The sequence below is a fragment of the Colias eurytheme genome, chromosome 9 (assembly GCF_061535395.1).
Source record: "Colias eurytheme isolate Ceu_HAF_F1 chromosome 9, ilColEury1 Martin Lab GWU primary, whole genome shotgun sequence".
NCBI classification, from domain to species: Eukaryota; Metazoa; Arthropoda; class Insecta; order Lepidoptera; family Pieridae; genus Colias; species Colias eurytheme.
In genome coordinates, this window is record NC_142988.1 from 6,104,193 (window position 1) to 6,127,377 (window position 23,185).

Consider the following 23,185-nt stretch of genomic DNA (forward strand, 5'->3'; position numbering starts at 1 on the left):
GACACTAAAAGCTCAGCAAATAAAAAAATCAACGTATCATACATATTAAAATTGACTTATAACGATAACGAATTACTAACGATGCAATTGTTCAAGCTCTTATCGTTTTAATTATCTAACTGCCGAATGTTCCCAACACAAATAGTAACCGCTACGTCTCACACTGTCGCTGTCTCTTCAAGGCAAATTGTGCAAGAAGACCTTCATTCAGATTCTGCGCTTAGTAAACGTGTTCGACGTTGTTATGCGCTAGATCCTGGAAGTCGAGTAGCTTTTACTTGCCGTTCTAACTTCCTATACTATTAATACCGTTGGAAAATTACGATTTCTCAAGACTAGATTTTGTTCAATAATAACAACATAACAACTCACCTTGTTAACTGTTGTCAAATTTAACTATTGAAGATAAGATTCGAAATATTATGAAATATTGAGATAAACTTTAAAAAGATTGCGATTGTAGATAGACTCTTTAATACATATGAATTGATGCAACTCATGATAATGAATGAGTATATTAAACGGTGATACACAAGCAAAAATAATAATAAGGTGAAACTCTATGGTTTGTAATTATTCAAATATTTATTTCGTACACTCCATGTAATCAGCATACACATTGCTTAACCTCTCCTTAACTTGATTATAGTTTGAATATCTCATAAGGTACACTTTCACTTACAACATTAATGTGACACGTGCTGTTATGAATTAAAGTGACCCTTAGTTACGAACACTAACAACTGAAGACAAGTAATCAGAAATAATTAATATCCAGTAGAAAGGAACGGCTGTACACACAATCAATAACAAAAATTAAAAAAGCTCTCTCATTAACGTCTTGGATTTCTAATCGAGAGAGAACTTGGTTGAAACAAAGACTAATCAAGATGAAGATCTGGAAATGAAACTAATTTCTTCACTTTATGGAGAAGGAGAAGAAGAACACATTATATATATGTCCTGACATTTACCGTCATGGTAAAGGTAAATAAAACGCAATGTTAACGAAAAATTGTTAAATAAACGTAGATACGTAAAAATTTAATTTCATAATAGAGACTGCAACAAAATCGTATGTAAATATACCTATTATTAGAAACTACATCAAATTCGTAATAGCATACCGTATATAGGTATGCTATTACGAATTAATAATTAATATAATTTGAGGAAAGATTTGTAATTTTGTATGTTATAATATGTTTGTTACTAATGAACTCAAAAGATACTGTGTTGATACTACGCTAGTATTCATTATTTAGATTAGATAGAGTATTCATTATTTAGCAATTAGATTAGAACTAGAACTAGATTAACATCTCTCAAAAAATATTTTTGCCGTACGCCATTTGTCGAGGAGGGCTTTCAGCTAACAGAACATCAAGCTACGACTATCAGGAATGAAGCAGTATACACAAAATAGTAGTACAGTGTCCGGCACGTCATTTGGCAAGATTTAAGCGCAGTGATACCTAGTGGAACTAAGATTATAGCCGTTAATTATGTTTAATCAAACTCGTTTTAAAAGTTACAGAAAGAAGAAGAATTCGCGACAAAGGACACGTGCACAACTGCACATGTAACGACTCTTGCCAAATGTTTGCTTTTCGATTGTTTTAATGTATTTTTGTGTTCTTGAAACAAACGTTTTTCTCCTCTATTCTATTCAAATAACATGCCAGGGACTGTACGTACTACTAATAGTCCAAGATCCGAACCTAAATCGACCTTCACCGGGGTGATAATAGAATGAGATCTATTTTATAATAAATTTAGTCTATTAACAAATGTATTAACAATGGATTTGCTGGAAAAATTCTGTACATTATATTTTAAATTAATAGACTAAATTTATTATAAACATTGAGTTACCATGTACTACGTACTAGAGAGGGCATCTCTACTAAACTATTTCTAACACGAGTTAGAGTCAATCGCCTCAAGCCATTTTTTTTGTTACATTGATTGATTTTAATTGATAATTTTATTCATATTTTTTAATAAGATAAACAATATTTATTTGTTACATTGATTGGTTTTAATGTATAAGTAATAAAAGGCAGAATATCTACAAAGTGTCAGTACTCACTAGCCGGCCGGCGCCGCCGCGCTTGTTACACAGATTTTGTTCGTGGTAGCCTCTCTATAGTAATACCTCAATGATTATAAAATAGGCCTCATTATCACCCCGGTGAAGGCTCGATTTAGGTTCAGATCTACTACAATGAATAATAAATAACACATCGTACATACCAATGACATTATTGTTCTGATGGTGGTGGTGCGCGGCGGCGGCTGCGACGGCGGCCGCGAGCGCCGCCTGCTGCTGCGCGAGCTGCGACGCGAGCTGCGCCTGCAGCGCCGCGTGCATGCCCGTCAGCCGCTCAGACATCTGGTTCGCTTGCTCCGCCGCGCGGTTGTTCTCGTATTCCTGCTCTTCGTCTGGTGTGAGGGAGTTTTTTTTATAATAATTGATTTTTTCCAATATCATTGGATATTTGAATCATATAAAACAACTACATATAGTGTTAATGTGTTATATTAGGATTAGTGTTAGATGCGGGTTTATTTACTACTAGCTGTTCCCCGCAGTTTCACCCGCATTGCTCCGCTCCTGTTGGTCGTGGCGTGATGATATATAGCCTATAGCCTTCCTCGATAAATGGGCTATCTAACACCGAAAGAATTTTTCAAATCGGACCAGTAGTTCCCGAGATTAGCGCGCAAACAAACTCTTCAGCTTTATAATATTAGTATAGATTAATTCGTATATTCTTACTAAAATACATGTACATATAGACGTATGGATGCTTCACACAGTTGGCATTTGACTCTACAATGGCTAAATTGACTTACACTTTTACTTAGCTTTACAATTGACGTACACTTCGTTTAACTTAAAATTGCAAATTGCTAAAATTTACCTTGACACTAAACTCGCAAAAACTATGTTCTTACGAGATAATGTAGTGAATATTGTTTTCATCAAGTACATTTTTTCCAAGAATATTATAATTCTACTCTATAATATAAAACGAGAAAGAATTCGTAGTTTTTTAAATATGATATCATTTGTTGTGTGTACTAAATAATATTGATAAGATGTATGAGGCACGATATACGAACACACACTGACGCAAATAAACTAAACATTCTAAAAATTATATGAGAAACATTTTATTCTGCAAGAACAACAACAAAATATACAAGTAATATGAATTGATTTTATTATTTCGCGATCCAAATATAGAAAAGATCTGCTTCTCAGTTTGGTTATTGTCGTGGGAGGCTTATAACGTAGACAAAAACGCAAACACGTCATCCAGATAACTGTATACGACATGAAATATATCAGTGAAGAAAGCAAACGTGGGGTATCGAACTGAACGAGGCCATAAGGTGTCGTGAGTACAAAAATTAAATGAACAACTAAGATAACAAATCTGAGTATATAAATATGAATCTATATTGCCTTTGGCTACGGGAATACGTGAGTCAGGAGAAGATTCTTTTGAAAGAAAAAATTAAGAGACATGCACGGAAATGTAACTCGCAATGTACCGTACATTCATATATTTTTATACAAACATTTATCTTAAATTAATGAAGACCTATAAAATATGAGATACAGGTGTATTTTCGTATTTGTTATTGAGTAATTATGTAGTAATAAGAAGTAGATTTCAAAAAAAAAAAAAAAGATTTACTATGGACTATTTAACTCCGTATTTTCTACCACAACATTTAGATAATTCGCGCAATAGTTACCTCGTGTCAAGTGATTATTCATTTAACCATATAATATTACATGGCCGTCCTCGATAGGGATAAATAAAATCACATTATTTCCTGCCTCATAGCATACGTGCAAAGCTAACAGATAGCTTTATTATTTTATTACTTGTATGAGCATAACTAGTTACGCAATTGAAATAGAAAGCATAAATCACATGTCAGTTAAACATAACGCCTCCGAGGTTACGCAATATGATCTGCCCGCTATTAGACCGAGTGCCAAACTTTTAAATTGTTATACGTAAGTTAAACAAAGCTGATGCGGATCATAAAAAGTTTCATAAAACCGCCGAGCTCGATAATAATTATTTGTGAGAATAATGGGGCAGATAAGTTACCTACTTCCTGAAACTATTCAATGTGTTGGGAAATTACGATAGTTTAAGTGTGACCGTTTTCCGTATTTAATTAATTTTCTGCGTAATGCGCATATTATCATTATACAATAATTGAAAGTAAATCTTTTAATCGTCGATAGTTTATTTAGCTTTATCATATCTTGTAATTACTATAATTTATCCAACTTAATTCTTGATTGTACATATATAACTAAATCGCATTATATGTATAAGTAGTTTTTGTAGAAAATGATGTGTTATCTTAATATGTTTAATACGATTGCAAGTGTAAGGTGTAGTAATTGTAACTACAATGACACAATATGCATTGTAGTCCACGGCCATCTGTTATTTCTACTTCTAGTTATACTATACTTATTTTAATTGAATAGACAGTTAATAAAATAATTTTGTCCATTATATTTAATTCTTAGTAGAATAATTAACATTAATAACTCAACACTTACTGCCTTCTGGTACGGGAGTGACTGGACTTTCAGGCAAAAGGATACCTTTTTGAACTAATTCTTCTCTATTGGCTCGGACGGATATCTTCCTTTCTAAAGCTGTAAAACAAATAAATATTAAAGATAAGGCCTTTTAATTAAAACTAGTTCTAACATATAAAATAATACATAGCACGATTTCTTAATTACGTAGTATTTATATTCAAACGACAACTTTGCCGTATTGTGTTACTCGAGAGAACATTGATTGATTAGTAATAAATAAACAGAACTCCAAGTTCACTTTGTAGACTATAAATATTGTGTTTGTGTTTACCCATTAGCCGTCAGTTTTCAAGCTAAACTACTATAAAACTTGCGAAGGACAACATTATCATCAAACTAGAAAAGAAGGAAATTATCATCTACTCTCAACTTAGAGCACTAAACCAACTTAATGTTCTAAGACTCTCGACTACAGATTTTTTTGTTCTTTTATTTATGCTATGTCTAAAATTTTAAATATTTATAATACATCGAATGTAAGATTTCTTCTTTACTATATTGAACTACAACAACTACAAAATTGTGGTGACGATAAAGGAAAATACATAATAATCTCTACATTATTTTAAATTGAATGAAAAACAATCCCATTTCGCTCTTTCAAAAAAGAACACAATATAATGTTAATATTCTATCTACGATTTACGTTGTCTGCGAAACACATTTTTAAATAATTTTGTTCAATAATTTGTAAATAATACGTTAATCAATATTAAATTACGACACGACAATTATTATTTACTAGCTTTCCGCCTGCGGCTTCGCCCGCGTTTTCAAAAAAAAACCCGCATAGTTCCCGTTCCCGTGGGATTTCCGGGATAAAACCTAGCCTATGTCACTCAGAAATGATGTAGCTTTCCAACAGTGAAAGAATTTTTCAAATCTGCCAAGTAGTTTCGGAGCCTATTCAATTCATACAAACAAACAAACAAACAAAAAATCAAACCTTTCCTCTTTATAATATTTGTATAGACGACAGAATATCAACAACACTCAGTATTTATTACAAGGAAGACTTAATCAGATTAGATCCTCTTATAAACCCCATAAATAAAACATCTTCATGAAAAGGAAAGTTACCGGATTTTTTACCGTTATAGTTCAATTAATTATTCTTACGATCTAGCTCTATACAAAATTAACATTTAAGAATTGATGATTTTTCTTTACTCAGATAAACAAATTACGAAAAACGTCGTCTTCGTCGTCTTCAATAGGATACTTAATTAATATTAATAACTATGAATGTGGTCCTTAAGATTTTCCTAAGCCAACGTTCTAACCTGATGAAATTTCAGGCTATAAAAATAAATATATTTTCTTATTCCTTTATCGGAAATCTTACATTACTTAAGTCACCGGAAGCTCCACAACGTACCCGCATGCACAATTGTTACATTAACATTAATTTAAGTCAACAAGTTATTGATAAATCTCGAGTCATCAAATAGCACCAGAGTTGAGTTTTCACTGACTAAGTAACCACTTGATATCTCGCAGAAATGGTGGAGGTACACTTACTTCTAGATGCAGCTTCGAATTTCTCCGATTTCTTTTTCCGTTTCCACTTCCACGGTTTGAATAGTCTACCAAATGCTGAGAATTTTGACTTGGTCCGCTCTGCGGGTGGTGTGCGCGCACCGGAACCCAGGCTATTTGTTCGAACCGCCGAGCCATTTTGTTTCTTGGCTGTAAATAAAGAGAAAGTTACGAATTTAGCAATTCTTTGGAAACAAAAACTAATGCGTTCACAAGGTGACTGGTAGATCTTTTAATGGTGTATCGGCAAAAATGGAGTTAACCTATCACGATTTCATAACTGCATATAAGACCTTCACGATTCAAAATAATATGAATCTATGATTTACACACACAAAAGCACGCATTTAGAAATGTAGCCGGTGCTTGTGGCCGATAGTTCAATACTACACACATCGACATAATCAATGGCCCCATTACATCGAGTCTATTGTTAAGAATGTCCGCGCCCATCACAATACTGTCCGAGAACAAAATACGTACTTTAGCCTGCAGTTGATAGCGTTCGCCTTCGCTCAAAGACAACTTTCTTATCTTTTGTACATAATTTATATTGTTTGCGTGTGCAGCCGAGATGAAAGATTATAATCCTCACCTATCTCTAGTAAATAACCTCTCTTAAAATAAAATATGATTTGCTCTTATCATTTTACTTTACGTCATTATAGAAACCTTGACCGAAAAATCTTAATTTCAGGTGAATTTTCTACACTAGCATAACCAATTATTTGAAATATTACAAATATTTTATTTTGTAATTGTGGTATTTACAAGTTCTACACTTAGGAATGTTTTTCTCATTTAAAAATATAGTATACGTAACTCAATTGTGATAACTGATAACTACTTTCAAAGAAATTTTATTATCAATCCTAAACGATTAACATTATTATTTAATATTTGTCGGAAATATAACTTTTATCTAGGTGTTCCAATTATTTGATTACTTTGCGTTTATAAAATGATAACAACTACGCGTACGATATCTTAGAACACTAAATTTGTAAAATTGTGAAAGAAAATTAATTGTTTACTCTTATATAATTTATACTATCATTTGAAACTACAATTCATTATCAACAGTGTTCACATAAATATAATATTTCTGGAATAACTCAATGTAAAAGTATGTACATGTATGTATAATGTTAATAACTAAGTTGAAGTGGTTCAACTTAAAGATAAATATAGAGCAGTAAGCTATTTGTACAATGTACATTTTTTTTAATACGTTATCATGCTATTCTACAAATTTAGACAATTTTACTTCATACCTTCCGAAATATTGTAAGCGAAAATTGTCGCAGTAAACAGCACTTATTCCTAGAAAAGAAGGATTATCAGGAAGAAAAGCCTACGATAGACTCACGGTAAGGATTTATTGAATAAAAAGAAAAGAAATCTATCTAAATTATATTTTCATGAATGAAACACGAATTGGTATTCTAAATACAGATAAACGATGTATCCGTATCTAGATGAAGACATAAAAGGTAAGGTAAGTAAGAGGTAGTAAGTGCAGTTTTGAGAAATTTTTAAATTCCGATATTTCTGGCTCGAAAGCCATGTCTTGTACCATGTTAATATTTGGTCGTATTCTTCCTACATTTTTTTAAGGAAAACTACCCCTATCGGTGGAATCGTACGATTACTGTTATTTGTTGATAATAATTAATGATAATGCGCTGCCGCAGCAATTTCAACTGCGATCAAGATCGTTATATATTATCTACATTTTCCAACAATATAGCAACTCTTAATTTTAGGATTATAAACGCAATGGGTGCCATCTAAACATGAACCTTGAACAACAGAAGAATACATTTATTTCTATTGGAAAGATTATTAAGGTTTTTTTTTATTAGGGTAGACACAAAATTGTAGCGATGTCAGTTTTTTAAATCAGAAATTGTTTATTATGTTTAGAATGGTTTATCAGTAAAATCAAATCTTAAAATTACTTGTATTGGTCATTATTACTATAAATATGTAATCGTAATTGTAAAAAGTTAAGCAAATGTGCAGTTCTAACAAAACAAAATAATATATTCTTCTATGTCGTCGTTACAAGGTTACGTTGTTGAATTATGTTGAACTGTCAAATGTTGCCTATTAAAATGGCTCTACTATAGTCTAATGAAATATTATGTGAACATAGGCAACATATTGTGTATCGTATCTCCTATATGGGGAAGCTTAACTTTAAATACTTATTGTTTTATATGATTATTTCTCTGTAATGCATATTCATTCGTCTATTTCACATCTATGTATTTGTCAAAAATAAACATGTTTGGCTTCGTATATTTAGTACGTAAACTCAAATGACATGTTTCATTTAGTTTCCAGTGCTATCAGTTCGCTTACGAAGATAAAAAGTAATTATAATTATGAACACGCGACCGTGGTGTCCGGTGTCCGACGAGCAATGATGCGGAACCCATACACTATCACAACGTTGTATCTTGTAATGGTTGGTTACGCATTTAACAGCAAATACTCTCCAAGATTATTCTGTGGTTCTGTATAGGAACTTAAAACTATAATACTATACAAATTATATATGGAAGAAGGATCAATTATTATTTTAGGACCTATAGCTAAATTAGGTAGAACTCTACATAGAAGATGAAGATGTCCGCAAATCACATTTAAACATTTTCATTTTTTAATAAATTAGTTATAAAGTATAATATGAAAAGATCTCAAACCATTGTTGAATCTGCTTTCTGGATATTTTTGCTAGTCATATATATATAAAGCTACACTACCACTGACTCACTGACTGACATCGGTTTTCTCGGAAACTACGCGGAAAGTGGGGGGGATAATTATGTGATTGTGTAGAGGTGCGCCGAGTGAGCAGAGGAAAAATATAGCGATCTCGATCATCTTCGAAAACCAAGTGGACCCCTGGAGGTGCGCAAAAACAGTGGTACCTGGAGGGGGGGTGTCTGAACAAAAAATGCTCAGAACTGGTGGCGATTACCAGGGGTGGTGGAAAAATGGGGATTTTCGCGAAAACAAGATGGCCGCCGTACTTTGCCAAAATCGCCGTTTATGAATCCTTACGTCTCAAATTTGGCACACGTGCTCTGTGCGAGCCGGCGAATCGATCGGTGCCCCGTTCGAGTGGCTCCGGGCCCCAGTTTCTGACTTTCATACATTGGTAAATCCAACGGCCCGCGCAAACGGTGCGAGTTTCGTGGGGGGTCCCGGAACTAAAAATGATCACCACCCTAGGACGCTACCAGGGAGCCATAGTGGGACGCTCGATTTTGGAAATTTTCCATTTTTGGCGCAAACATAAAAACGTAAATTTAGACGAGGTGGCGCAACGGAGAAACATACCAATGATGCATTCATACTCGCCCAGCTCCCAGGATATCCAGAAAAATCCGAAATTTTGAACTTTCTCACAGCCCGCGGAGACGGTCAACGGCCCGCGCAAACGGTAGCAGCTACATCTGGGGTGCTCAAACTAAATGTGTAGTAGACCTCGAGCAATTACCACAAATAGTGAAAAAAATTCAAAATGGCGGAAAAAATGGCCGCCGCCATACAAATGCTAAAACGGCCATCGCTGGTCCGATCGCGCTGAAACTTGGCACAGGGTCTTTAATCGAGCCGCACATTAAGTTGGCATACTCATAATCGAGTTTTCACCGCTGGTTTCCGAGTTTCATACAACGCGAAATTCGACGGCTCTCCGAAACGGCGCCAGATAGGTGGGGGGTGTAGAACTAAAAAATGATCAGGAAGATGGGGCGCTACCAGGGCAATGGAGAAATTTCAAATTGGACGCAATTTTTTTTTCAAAAATGGCCAATTTTTCAAAGCAAGATGGTGGCGCCGGTTACTTTACGATCGGTCTGAAAATTGACTTCTATGCTCTAATCGGCCAGATTTACAAAACTGCATACTCAGAATTTCTCTCCGACCCTCGGTTTCCATTTTCCATACATCACGAAATTCAACGGCTCTCTGAACCGGTGGCAGGTAGGTCGGGGTCGCCGAAGTAAAAAATGCTTCAAAACCTGGTCCGCTTCCAGGCATATAAAAATTTTTGGTAAAAAGCGAAATTTTTTTTTTCGAAAATTTTGTATGGAAATTTCCATAGTAGGAAGGGTAATAGGAATATAGCAACGGAAAAAGATGGCACCGCGGGCTGCTTGCTGCCCGCGCACCGCGCAACCTCGAAGGTCGACAGCCTCCCGGAGTAGAAAATATTTATTAACTTTTGAACTACCGCACGAGCCAAGCGAGCGAAGCGAGCGAATCACGGCAGCGGCTGGCGTAAATATTCAAATTGGTAGCGAGGAGCGAAGCGACGAGCGAGTTAGGTTAACTTTTGAACTACCGCACTAGCCAAGCGAGCGAAGCGAGCCAGTCACGTCAGCGGCCGGCGTAAATATTCAAAGAAGTAGCGAGGAGCGAAGCGACGAGCGAGTTAGGTTAACTTTTAAACTACTGCACTAGCCAAGCGAGCGAAGCGAGCAAGTCACGTCCGCGGCCGGCGTAAATATTCAAAGAAGTAGCGAGGAGCGAAGCGACGAGCGAGTTAGGTTAACTTTTGAACTACCAAACTAGCCAAGCGAGCGAAGCGAGCGAAGCGAGCAAGTCACGTCAGCGGCCGGCGTAAATATTCAAATAGGTAGCGAGGAGCGAAGCGACAAGCCAGTTAGGTTAACTTTTGAACTACCGCACTAGCCAAGCGAGCAAGTCACGTCAGCGGCCGACGTAAATATTCAAATAGGTAGCGAGGAGCGAAGCGACGAGCGTGTTAATTAAACTCTTGAACAGTTATTATGAAAAATCACTGCCCGCTATCGATTAGACAGCTCAAAATGATGAAATTCGGGGATCACGTTTCAAGGATTGAACCAATATATTTGAATAAGTAATTTATAAACAGTTTCGACTGACTGTAGAATCGCTGTTAGCAGATGTAACAAATGGACAGGAAATTCAAATGCATTTTCAAATGACTGAAGATTTCTGCCCTGGGATGAGCCGCGAGCTGCTTGCAGCTCGCGCACCACGCACCCTTGAAGGTTGACAGCCCCCCGGAATAGAAAATATATGAATGGGAAATTTATAAGCACTTCCGATTGACTGTGGAATCGCTGTTAGCGGATAATAACAAATTGACGGGGAATTTTTATGCATTTTCAACTGACTGAAGATTTCTGCCCTGGGATGCTTCGCGGGCTGCTTGCAGCCCGCGCACCACGCACCCTCGAATTTGGGCAGCCTCCCGAAGTGGAAAATACTTGAATGGGGAATTTATAAGTAAATCTTAATGTCACTGGAGTGACTGAGTTTAACCACAAAAAACGTCTAACTACGTTAAATTATAATAAACACGGTATAGGTACCTGTTACAAAATATAATATTAGTGTATTTCGGTTATTAGAAGGCTTAAGATTAGTACGTATTTGTAAGTGAAAGTGAATTGGAGTAACATAAAGATATTGTCATTGTCTTATAACAGTTATTTATTGCAAAAAATATTATACACAAAGAAATAAAACTTGATGTGACTGTACTAAAACCCGGTTGATTATTTTTTTATATATATATTTTTCTCGTTATATATGTGTTATGATCTATTATAAAAACAATATCTCATGTGTATTGGTCCACCTCAAGGGTTCAGGCCCAACTTCCATAGTAAAATGCACATTCTCCTTTGAATGCATTTTCTAATGACTGCCCTATTGCTTCAACCCAGAGGCAAAAGGGGCTCGCGGGCTGCTTGCAGCCCGCGCACAATGCACCCTCGAAGGTCGACAGCATTCCAGAATAGAAAATATTTGAATTGGGAATGTATAAGCACTTCCGATTGACTGTGGAATCGCTGTTGACAAATAATAACAAATTGACGGGGGATTTTGATGTATTTTCAAATGACTGCCCTATTGCTTCAACCCAGGGGCAAAAGGGGCTCGCGGGCTGCTTGCAGCCCGCGCACAACGCACCAGCTAGTTTTAATATTAATGCAGGTTATGTCGTGGCCATATCGTAGATTTGCTAATTTCATGAAATGATCGACCATTTCATGAAATGGTCGCATTTCATGAAATGGTTGAATCCATGAGACCATTTTGAGAGCTGCGATGCCATAAATACACACTCGCAATAACACACCTATTGTTTCAGAAGGTAATTAATTACACAAAAAAAATCCAAGCCCATTTTTGAATCACGGCAAATGTAATGACCACAAACTGAAACCCATATATGACATCACCATGTAGCCGTATAGTGATTAGTGAGTAATCAAATACTTCTACCTTCTTATTTAGTACACCAATAAAAAAATATTATATTATGATTGAAAAACTTATATCAAATCATAAATAGGTGCTACTAAACAGCCTTGTTTAGGTTTTTCGGAAAAGTAAAAATATAGATTAGCGCTGTTATATGACAGATAGAGGTAAATTTAATTTTCGTGAACTCTACATTCTAAAATTAACTTTAACGCTAACGTGAACGCGTCCGATAATAAAAGGATAGACAATAAATAAATATACATATTATTTTTGCAAATCATTGTAACTAATATGAAGTATGTTAATTTGGCAGAAAATGTTTTGCACACACCAGCAACAGCCGCCACCTCCTTCGCCCCAACATGTAGAAAATCAGTTAAAGACAACGAGCTCGCAATCAGCTGCCGGCGCTCTTGAAAATCAAGATGGTCGAGGCTATTGGTCCTTGTACCGCGCACCGCCTGAACGGGCGCGCTCAGCGACATGTCAACTACACACGGCCATGTCGCACTCACAACATCATACTTATTCGGTGTTAGATAAAACACTGCACTGATGATGATCACTAAACAATAACACGCGCGAACATCACGGATAACAATAATCGCAAACGGTTATTGTACCTGCGCCGCGAGGGACGCTCCACAGCGGACTGGCGCGCGGGCCGAGACGGGCTGGGTATCAGGGTGGGGGCCCGCCTGCCTTTTGTCGCCCCTGCATGTTGCACTCAACATTACGCGCGCTGCTCGACGATCCGTTGTATACTATAGTAATTAGTATCCATAACGATGGCAATATGGCATGTTCAGCGCAGACACTTCAATGTGTCGCAACAAGTCTGATTGCCGGCGATAATGGAGCCGCTCCTAATGTATATGTAACTCATGGATGTAACTTCTCTTCAAATATCAAATAACTGATTGTGTTGAGATGAAATTTAATCTACATCGCATAATAAGTCTCAATAATCAATTAATATTCATGGCGCATTGTCTACCTACGCCAAGCGTTTGCTAGCAATGACGAACGCCGTGGTATGCATACGACCGGATTAAGTGCAACGAGTATCAGAACGACAGACGACACCGGCTTACCTCACATGACAACCCTCGAGACCGACCGATCCCCGCACCCCGCACGTCCTTTAAGCAGGTGCACTACCCCGATTCTATGCAACCCGTTGCCCATAAGTATAGATGCAGCCATATTATATACCTGCATTTCTTTTGCGTATAAATTTTTACGCTCTTATATTGCACTAAATGTTCCAGTGTCCATGTAGAGATCATTATAAGGAAATTAAATATGTATAAGATACATATCGTATCGTATAAGAATTAGTCTCACGACATTGATAGAAAGAGAATATTAAAAAATTCCAATCTTAGTATTCCGAATTATAAACAGCACGGGATTTTTATATTGATCTCTACATGGAAATTACATATGTAAATATTAACAGCAAAAAGGTTTGTAGATTCCAAACAAAGATACATTGCATGCGGAGTGACGATTTTAATGAATAGCCACCATGATTCATAGTCCATCAGTCCATGTATAGGTACCAATGTTGAATTCTAACGAGACGAGAGTACCCAAATACGTCACATTAGAGCTATAGGTACTCGTATATTTATATTGCAAATTTACAATTTTATAGTTAACTGTTATTGTTATAGCACTTTTTTAAAGCCACCTTTTCGTTTCAGTGTTTTCATGATGATTTCTTCATAAAATCAAATGAAAAACAAAAAATTCTTAATAAAAAAAATCTATATTATGATTTTTGGGATCTTGGCCCAAAAATCTTAAATTCGATATCATGCAAATCCATTTTGTTATCAATAAAATTATAGGGTTAAAATTTATTACGCACAAATTATCTGGGCTTTAGTTCGACTCATAAACCGGAATAGGTTTATGGGTCGAACTCCTTGATTTTTCTAAGCTCATTTGGCGTTTACAATCTCATAAGTATCAATATTTTTTAAACACGACATTTTTCTACGCTTTGCCTTATTCCGTTCACAAAATAACTAAAAATATAATTAAATAGCAAATAGATGTATTTAAACTTACTGGATTTATCCTCCTTATCTAGATTTCCACTCTCACTACGAGTGTCGTCATCTATGGGTCTACGCTTTGCCTTGTTCTTTTTCAAATGTAAATCATCCATATTGAACGAACAAGGACACATAACCACAAAATCACAGATCTATAAAGTTACCATAACCACGAATCAAATGTGTAATTTAAACAAAAAGCAAATTATTACTAGGTAAGACTTTGTACAGAGACGTACAAGATTAGATAGGAATTGATAGTGTTACATTTTATCAAATTGTTCTTTATGGCTTGGAAGTAAAGACTGTAATGTTTCCGATGCTATATAGGAGTACCTACATTGATAAAACTAAGTAGTTTCAATAAAGTTAATGGATTTTTTTAATTTAAATTATACACCAAAAAACTTTCAATGGGATAAATGGCATCAACTGTTTTAGATTTTTTCGAGACAACGAAAATTACGCTATAAATTAGGTTTGATCGGTTAAAAATAGAGCTCAGAGTCTCACCTTGAATATCATGCAAGGATCAAGGGTTTATAACTAGATGCCCGAGGGATCACAGCGAGAGAAGTCGACCATGTGGACTCGGTTAGATTAAACGTGCAGCCTTTATTATTATTATTAGAAAACGTTTTGCCCTAGAAAATAAACGGACCATGTTTTTAAGCTCGAGCCTATTAGGCGTATAATGCACGCAGCGAACCGTAAACAAATACATATATGTACATATATAACATGATCATCATATTAATCACCAAATTTTACATAACAATGCAAATATACACACATCTGGCTCCGAAAATAAATAAAGAAAAAAACTGAAATTACAATGTTCTTAGTTACCTAATGTGGAAGAAAGTGAGACTACAAATAAGTTTGTATTTTCATAAAAATCTAGACGATATTATGTATGTAGGTACATAACATCTACCTACTTAGGTTATTCAACTTATCGGTTGGTAGACAAGGTACACACATACAAGATGAAATTGCAAATAGGGAAGTTTGATTAATTTATATGGATATACACATAATATTTTATTTATTCAATGTTTGTCATATATATGGCTTAATTATGGTAACTCATTAAAATAAAAATCATTATGAACAACAGAGTAGGAAACAGCAGGAATTTATAACCCTTGCTTCTTATTAAAGAACACTAAGGTTCTGAATGGAATGATTTACAAAATGAGGAGTGCAATGCCTAGCTGATAGTTCCGGCTTCGATAAGTCGCTCACCTCTAGTGTATATGGGGAAGTCACCGTCTGATCTACTGTGGGTAAGCATGGGTCCGTAGCACCGCCACGGCGGCCGGTCGCGCGCCACCCGCCTGCCTTCCACGACTTCGCTCACCTCCAGCCCATTAGCACATAATTACGGCACAAGGCCTTTCATAAATTCAGCACAATATTATAGCGTGTACTTCGCGAAACACGGTTACTCGTAAATGATGGCGCCACAGAGGCAAGGACCCAAATGGAAGCTGCGCAGCGCATCTTAATCGCGCATCCCTCTCCCTATCTAACCTCCCCGCTTCACCGCAAACCAACATATTTAAACACGTGTATAGATAGATGCATCGCAAAATGTTTGATTATATCTAGGATAATAAATACGGCTTTTCCGTAATAATTTCCGTATATTTCCATCGCAAAATATCAAAAGGGAAAGGAAGAATAAAAAAGAATACGTAATTTAAGTATCTAATAAATATCAACTAACTATAAAACTTGTATAGATTATAATTTATAAGTATAATCATTATTATCAATTACGTATAATAGATATTATCATCTCTATGATATACCATTAATAGTCTAAAATTAAATCCAGGGTCTAATGCAATTTCTCGGAAAAAACCTATTAAGTTCGAGATTACCTCCGCCAATTATTGTGAAAGCATTTTTTCTAAAGGAAAAAAATAAAAGGAAAATTTAAAATAATTTGGAAAATCCAAAAGTGCACGCCTCATAATTTTTTTTTAATTTAAAATATTTATTAATTATTATTTTTGTTTATTTAATAACAATTAAACCACATCGAATCAGACCCTGAAAAATGAAAGGGTTCTATTCCTGAGCATACTCAAGCGTAAGAGAAAAAAAAAGACTCGATTAGTAAAGTATTTCGGTCGCTATCGTGTTAACAAGAAAAAGGATCCGCACATACAGACACACGGACGTCCAAGACAGAACTTTTTTAAACTGTTTTTTAACTAGTTTAAATAACAAAAATGACATCAAAAATATCATGAACGTTAAAAATAGTGTTTTTTCTTAATATGTGTGTGTATGTATTATCTTACAAGTGCAATGTATGATACATAAAGACATTTTAAGTTTGAAAAATCAGATGCTTTGCGCGAAGTGACAGTAGTACCCACCTCAACGCTTCGCTTATGAGGCGTGCAAAAACAATGAGTTTGTGTAGAACCTTTTAGAAGAGAAGAATGCTTACTAAAATGTTTATTCTATTGAATGTTGATTGAATGGCATGATATGAATAGTGAATACAATATATCGAATACTCTTTATTTTCAGCGCATTTATTATTAGCATTATTATTTTTCCATTCGATAGCGGGATCATGGCAAAAAAACGCAGGTTCAAATCTCGCCTTGTGATCGATTTTTTTCAAAATTTCAATTTGAAAATTAAAAAGTAACAAATACAATCATTACAATTATTATTTTAAGTAGAAAAGTAGTAGTAATTTTATTCTCAATATAATAATAATAATTTCGAATGTCAACCAGGAAAACATATTTACCAAGCAGTAAAGTTAAATAAAAATATTTTCAAGTAGGTACTTAATTAGTTGTCATTTTGTTGTTATCTCTCTAACAAATTGTGTTTCATAAAAAATTTCTCATATAATTTTAAACAAAAGATTTGTTAAATCATTGGATTACATAGGCAACATTTCAACAAAACAACAGTTCAACAAAATTCAACAACGTAACCTATAATAGTCCTTTCCACCTAAGATGATTTCTGTGACACATCGATTTTTGACACGTGTAGAGATGTCTTTACTGAAATCATATCAATTGTTTCCGATAATCGATAATATTTTATATGGAAATGAAATCGATTTGAATAAAGTACCAATATTAGTTTTTTTCGGCATTTCGCCAACAATTAACTAAGGAAACTTAGCAAACAACAGCAACAAAAAGTCAACAATAACAATTAGTAACAATAACAGAATACCACGTAAAGTATCAATATAAAAATGCAACTTGCATACAGTTGTACAGACGATTGACTCGATTGACAAACGATCACAAGATGGGCGCCGATTATATGATTTTCCAACTCTATGATTTTTCAACGATCCATTTCATGTACACGAATTGCGTAGGTATTATATTTTTGTGTTATTTTATTTTATTTTTCATTTTATTAAACTAAACAATACTGTTTTTGATTTTTAAGCTTAAGATAATTCATTTTTATATTTTTGGTAATAATGCTGCCATAAAATAAAAATATTATGCACTAAAATTATTTTGGCGTTTTAAACATAAAATACGTAATTCGGAACACGATGAAGTGTCACAGGAATCATCATAGGTGGAAAGGACTATAGTAACGACGACATAGATTAACGTGATACTTCGTTTTGTTAGAACTGCACATATGCTTAACTTTTTTTCAATTACGATTACTTACATATTTCTAATAATAATGACCGATACAAGTTATTTTAAAGATTTCATTTTACTGATAAACCATTCTAAACATAATACACAATTTCTGAATTAAAGAACTGACATTGTTACAATTTTGTGCCAATAAACTTTTTTTTCTTTTTAGGGTACGCGCAGACAGAGAGCGTTCTGCGTTCCGCGTTCTGCGTTCTGCGTTCCGCGTTCTTTGTAATGTGAAGGATCTATAGCGCCGGCGCACACAGAACGCAGTTAGACCGCGGCGGTCATTCGGAACGCTTGCGTTCTCGCGTTCTCTGTACAGAATTACAAAGAACTCGCGTTCTCGCTATGGCTGGTCCGTCTTCTCCAATTGGTATCTTGTTTTTCTATTTCAGATTTTACATAGTCATGTAACTCATTGAAGCTATTTAATGACATTCGAAAATAAATATAAAATCTCTCTTCATCTTGAAGCAGCTCAGGGATAAGAATACTAAATTCTCCCATCTCTCGTTTCGTGTTGATAGGGTGTACCCAACATTTTCTATTTTTTTTTTGACTCCTCTAGACTCCACAAATGCAAGGCTTCATCTTCGGAAGATGAACTTTCGAGAGACATGTTTCACGTGCGGAGAGTCGCGAAATAGAACGCAAATATCTTGAACGTGCTCCTGTGTGCGCTAGAACGCAGAACGCAGAACTGACGAACGCAGAACGCAGAACGCGGAACGCAGAACGCTGTATGTCTGCGCGTAGCCTTAAATACCAGAGACGTTACTCTTAAAATCGAAATCTGACATCTAGAATCGAATGCATTGATTACTTGTGAATAAAAATCATCATAAATTAAAAAATTCGTTGTGTTTTTTTTAAGTATGTACGTATTATACTTGTCTTATTTTGCTCCATAAATTTACGAAAGAAAGTACATATATTACTGGGACAGGGATTCGCCTGATGAATTTTACAATTGACATGTGTTTCAAGTTCGATTGACAAATGTTTCAAGTCCATATTGATTAATTCACTTTATTTTTGTTAGAATTGCAGACATCTGTACTTACTTATATCACCATTAGCAGTTGAAGAATCAAATGGCACTGATAAATGACGACCTCCTTTCCCAACTGGTTGCAAATTTGTTTTTTCACCATCACCTATTAAATAAAATATTTAGAAATAAATCATCAGTTACATAAAATACTTATTAATTGATTAATATTAATATGTAACAGTGTTTAATGTTTGTTTTTTGTTAATAGGTAGATAAAGAAATTATAATATGATTAATATATAGAGCAATAAAAAAGCATCACAATAAAATTTAATAATAATTAGTTTAATATCTTCATAAATATGTATATTAAAAATAATCATTGCACCTCTAAGAAATATGGCTAAGGATATAAAATTATGTTACATATAATAGAAACTCAATGTTTTCTCAAACATCATTTTATGCTATAGAATTAGTTTATGGTTTTACATAATATTTGCATAATATAAATTACATACTTGGCATTTCTTTTTTATTCTAGACCATAAAGTGAGAAAATTGTAAGGATAATATTAATATCAGAGCATTTACTATTATTATGTTGTAGATAAGAAAAACAATGTTATCAGTTGAATTGTTTATTGAATTTATTCATAGGTATCTATATAAAATCATTCCATAAAGAATTGTCAATATATGAAACCATATCTGCAATTTGCATAAAGTCATGTAATCTGCCAAATGGACGGGATGCCTTTCGTTGTTGTTCAGCTTTATATTTCTCAATATAAATCTTCTTCCAATCACATGGATCACTTTCAGTAAAATTATTAAAATCTCTTTTACATAATGCATGCCACAAACTGTCATTTTTCAGTAGAACATTTAACCTTTTACATGTTTTTGAAACACTCAAGATATCTTTAACATTTAGAAGCATCATTAGGCTGAAGAATATATCATCTGGTATTCCTGCCAAACTGGCACTTGGATAACCACAGAAATTAAGTATGCTACTTTTAACGGGACATATAATTTTGTTTTTAAATAAACTGCACAAATGTTTCAAGTCTCGAAACATCATAGGGATTGTAGATGCTTGTGTAGAAACTATGTAGCGACTTAATGGTAAACAAACAGAATATGTTTCGGAGCTTATATCCTTTCTGACAGCATTAACAATTACAGTAGATCCAACTGGACTCATTATCAAATCCACTGTGACACCGTGGAGACCCATTAAAAGGAATGTTTCTTTATAAATACCCGATTCTTTTTTTAATTGTGAGAACTTATATGCATCTAAGATACTAGAACTATCAATCGAACTTGCTTCGTTTTTGACTGGCATAAATCCATTTTCCAACATCATAATAATAATCAATACGAAAAAAACATCTTTCTGCATCGATTCTGTTCGAACGTTTTGAGATAATAACTGTTCTATAATCGTCTTTAGAAGAATAGGGACATCTTCAGTTGTACTATCTTCCAATGCAAAATTCATACTGAATAGACTATACACATTCAAATAAATAATTGCTGGATTGTGAACTAAATAACTTTCTATATATTCAAATAAGTATAGGTATCAAACATCAAACATTTTTATCCAAAGTTCAAAAGCGAATATCAAAATAATCAATATTGCAATCAAGCAATGTCATTTCAAATGTCACTGTCACAATGACATTACAAACCTTGTCTAAAATTTTTACGTTCCGTTTTACGCAAACGCGATAAGTACTAAAATATGGAGATGAATGAAAAAATCAATAAAAATGTGTACAGTCGGATTCGGTAATTTTCGTTTTCAGTGTAATATTGGCTTCAAAAACTGAATAATAGCAACTTCAAAGTCAAACATTTATAAGTTTATGAATGCAAATTCAATAAAATCAGTCAGCTAAAACAATCATTTTTCTACACCTAAATTTATTATAAGATCAAGTATATTTGAATTGATTGTTGAAAAGTTGTCTTATATGCTTAAACCTGAGCTAAAATTAAATACTTCATTTGTCGAAACATTACCAACATAACCTGAATTTTGTATGGATCTCCGAGACTGAATTGATATGTATAATATGTATATAAATAAGATAGTGATAGTCAAACTAATTGATGTAACTAAAGCAGTCAAAAATTTGAATGCCACCAAAGACATATAAAACATAAAAATCAATTTTGGTTTTTATAAGTTATAAACCATGAATTTTGGGCCTACTACAATTATACTATCTCAATGATTATGATTTTCAATAGTTAACCCATTGACCACCGAGCGGCCCGATCGGGCCGAGACACAATAGATTTTCTATTGTGTCTGTGATCCGAGGACTGACGGATTAAGCTACCTATTTTATATTTTTAATTTGTCTTACATAATTATTGCTCAGTTCTACTTATCATGGAAGGACATGACTGTATTACAATTTATTCTAATAAATATATTGAGAAATTAAATAAATATATATATTCTTATAACTTTACCATATCTGTTTTCTCTTTACACTGGACAAAATTTTAACTTTGTGCTTGAAAATTTTTACTTACAAAAAATAATGTTTCTATTTAAACCAGCAGTTCATGAGACTATTGCTTTTAAACCAACTATTACTTATTACAATCACATATTTTTGGTAAGGAAATAAATTGAAGCCAATGGATATACAACATTAAAATTAAATGTGTCTATGTCAGCAATAGTATAAAGTATATCTAAATGAAAGAAATTTATCCAAAAGATATGGTAATATAAATCCATACTAATATTATAAATGCGAAAGTAACTCTGTCTGTCTGTCTGTTACTCAATCACGCCTAAACTACTGAACCAATTTGCATGAAATTTGGTATGGAGATATTTTGATATCCGAGAAAGGACATAGGCTACCTTTTATTGCGAGATATTACCACGGGCGAAGCCGGGGCGGACCTCTAGTATAGTATATAACGAATAAAGCCAAGTAGACATTTAGTAAATTAAATTATAGACATAAATTCAAACTTCATTAAAAAAAACAAGACCAGCAAATATTAGGTACTTGTACTTGCAGGTTACGGATATCTTTGTTTGTACTAAAATGTTGAGTATATTCTTATAACTAATTAAAAATATATAGGTACATAAAAAGAAGTTGTTAAAATCACATATATATAAATTAATTGTGTTATTTTCTGAAAACATATAATATATCCATATCATAATGATTTCTAACATATGCACAAAATATAATCAGGTGTAAATATATTATAGTAATATATTTACACATTACTATTTACTATATTATCTAGCCTAGATACCCTAAACAACATAATAACTAAAAGTTGTGATACTTTGTGTTGTTTAGTTTTTATAAACATTCTGCTTAGGAGTTGGTAAATGTTAATCATGACATTTTAATGTCAACAACACAAGAAAGACTGAGACATCGAATATAGTAAAAATAAAATGCTTACATTACCTTTGTATATAGCTGTGCCTTGTTTCTTGTTACTTTTTAAAGATCCATCTAAGTTGTGATTAACAGAAGTTTTGTCGTTGTCACTAGCCATTGAAAGGTTTCATTAGGGTTAATATGGACGTAGTATCATACTTATTAGGGAATTCTAAGATGAAAGATAGTCTCTTCGTTATTTCACACGCACTTCAGGACAATAAGAAGTATAAAAAAGACTTATTGTAAATAAATTGCGACAACCTATGTACATGTTTACACCTTCGACAACCGACTATAGTATAAATTCCGAAATTCGTAACCGCAATATTATAAAAAAGAAATAACATAAAAGTAAAAAAACTTTTCTTCCAATACAAATTAATTTGTGTTATTTTCGTAATATAGATTATTTTTCTTATTGTCAAATATCCAATTTCTACACATAATACTTTTTCGAATTATATTTCAAAATATAATATATCTTTGAGTCACAAAAATATTTTAAGATTTGCAAGTGGAACACCTTTTCCCTTGAAATATACAGATAATAA

The 23,185-nt window shown here is 33.9% G+C and overlaps 2 protein-coding genes across 3 annotated transcripts in view; both read right to left on the reverse strand.

The window, feature by feature from the left end:
- LOC149905817 (phosphatase and actin regulator 2) overlaps positions 1–22,936 on the reverse strand; it is a 46,183-nt gene extending 23,247 nt beyond the window's left edge. Inside the window, exons 1-5 of one of the 2 annotated variants that reach the window (XM_090105927.1) lie at positions 22,659–22,936; positions 19,259–19,351; positions 6,170–6,337; positions 4,604–4,702; positions 2,257–2,445 (exon numbers count right to left, since the gene is read on the reverse strand). In XM_090105927.1, the coding sequence (XP_089962053.1) occupies positions 2,257–2,445; positions 4,604–4,702; positions 6,170–6,337; positions 19,259–19,351; positions 22,659–22,749 (640 nt within the window). In that variant the 5' untranslated portion in view covers positions 22,750–22,936. Of the gene's footprint in view, positions 1–2,256; positions 2,446–4,603; positions 4,703–6,169; positions 6,338–12,797; positions 13,171–19,258; positions 19,352–22,658 lie in introns of those variants that run through there. The other variant, XM_090105928.1, reaches the window with a different exon arrangement.
- ntc (nutcracker) lies at positions 19,826–20,847 on the reverse strand. Its single transcript, XM_090105734.1, has one exon. It carries the CDS (start codon positions 20,696–20,698, stop codon positions 19,853–19,855), a length of 846 nt encoding a protein of 281 aa, XP_089961860.1. The 5' UTR covers positions 20,699–20,847; the 3' UTR covers positions 19,826–19,852.
- Positions 22,937–23,185: the final 249 nt, after the last annotated feature.

Coding starts and splice junctions, on each gene's coding strand:
- ntc (XM_090105734.1), bottom strand. CDS start 20,698: ATGAATTTTGCATTGGAAGATAGTACAACTGAAGATGTCCCTATTCTT.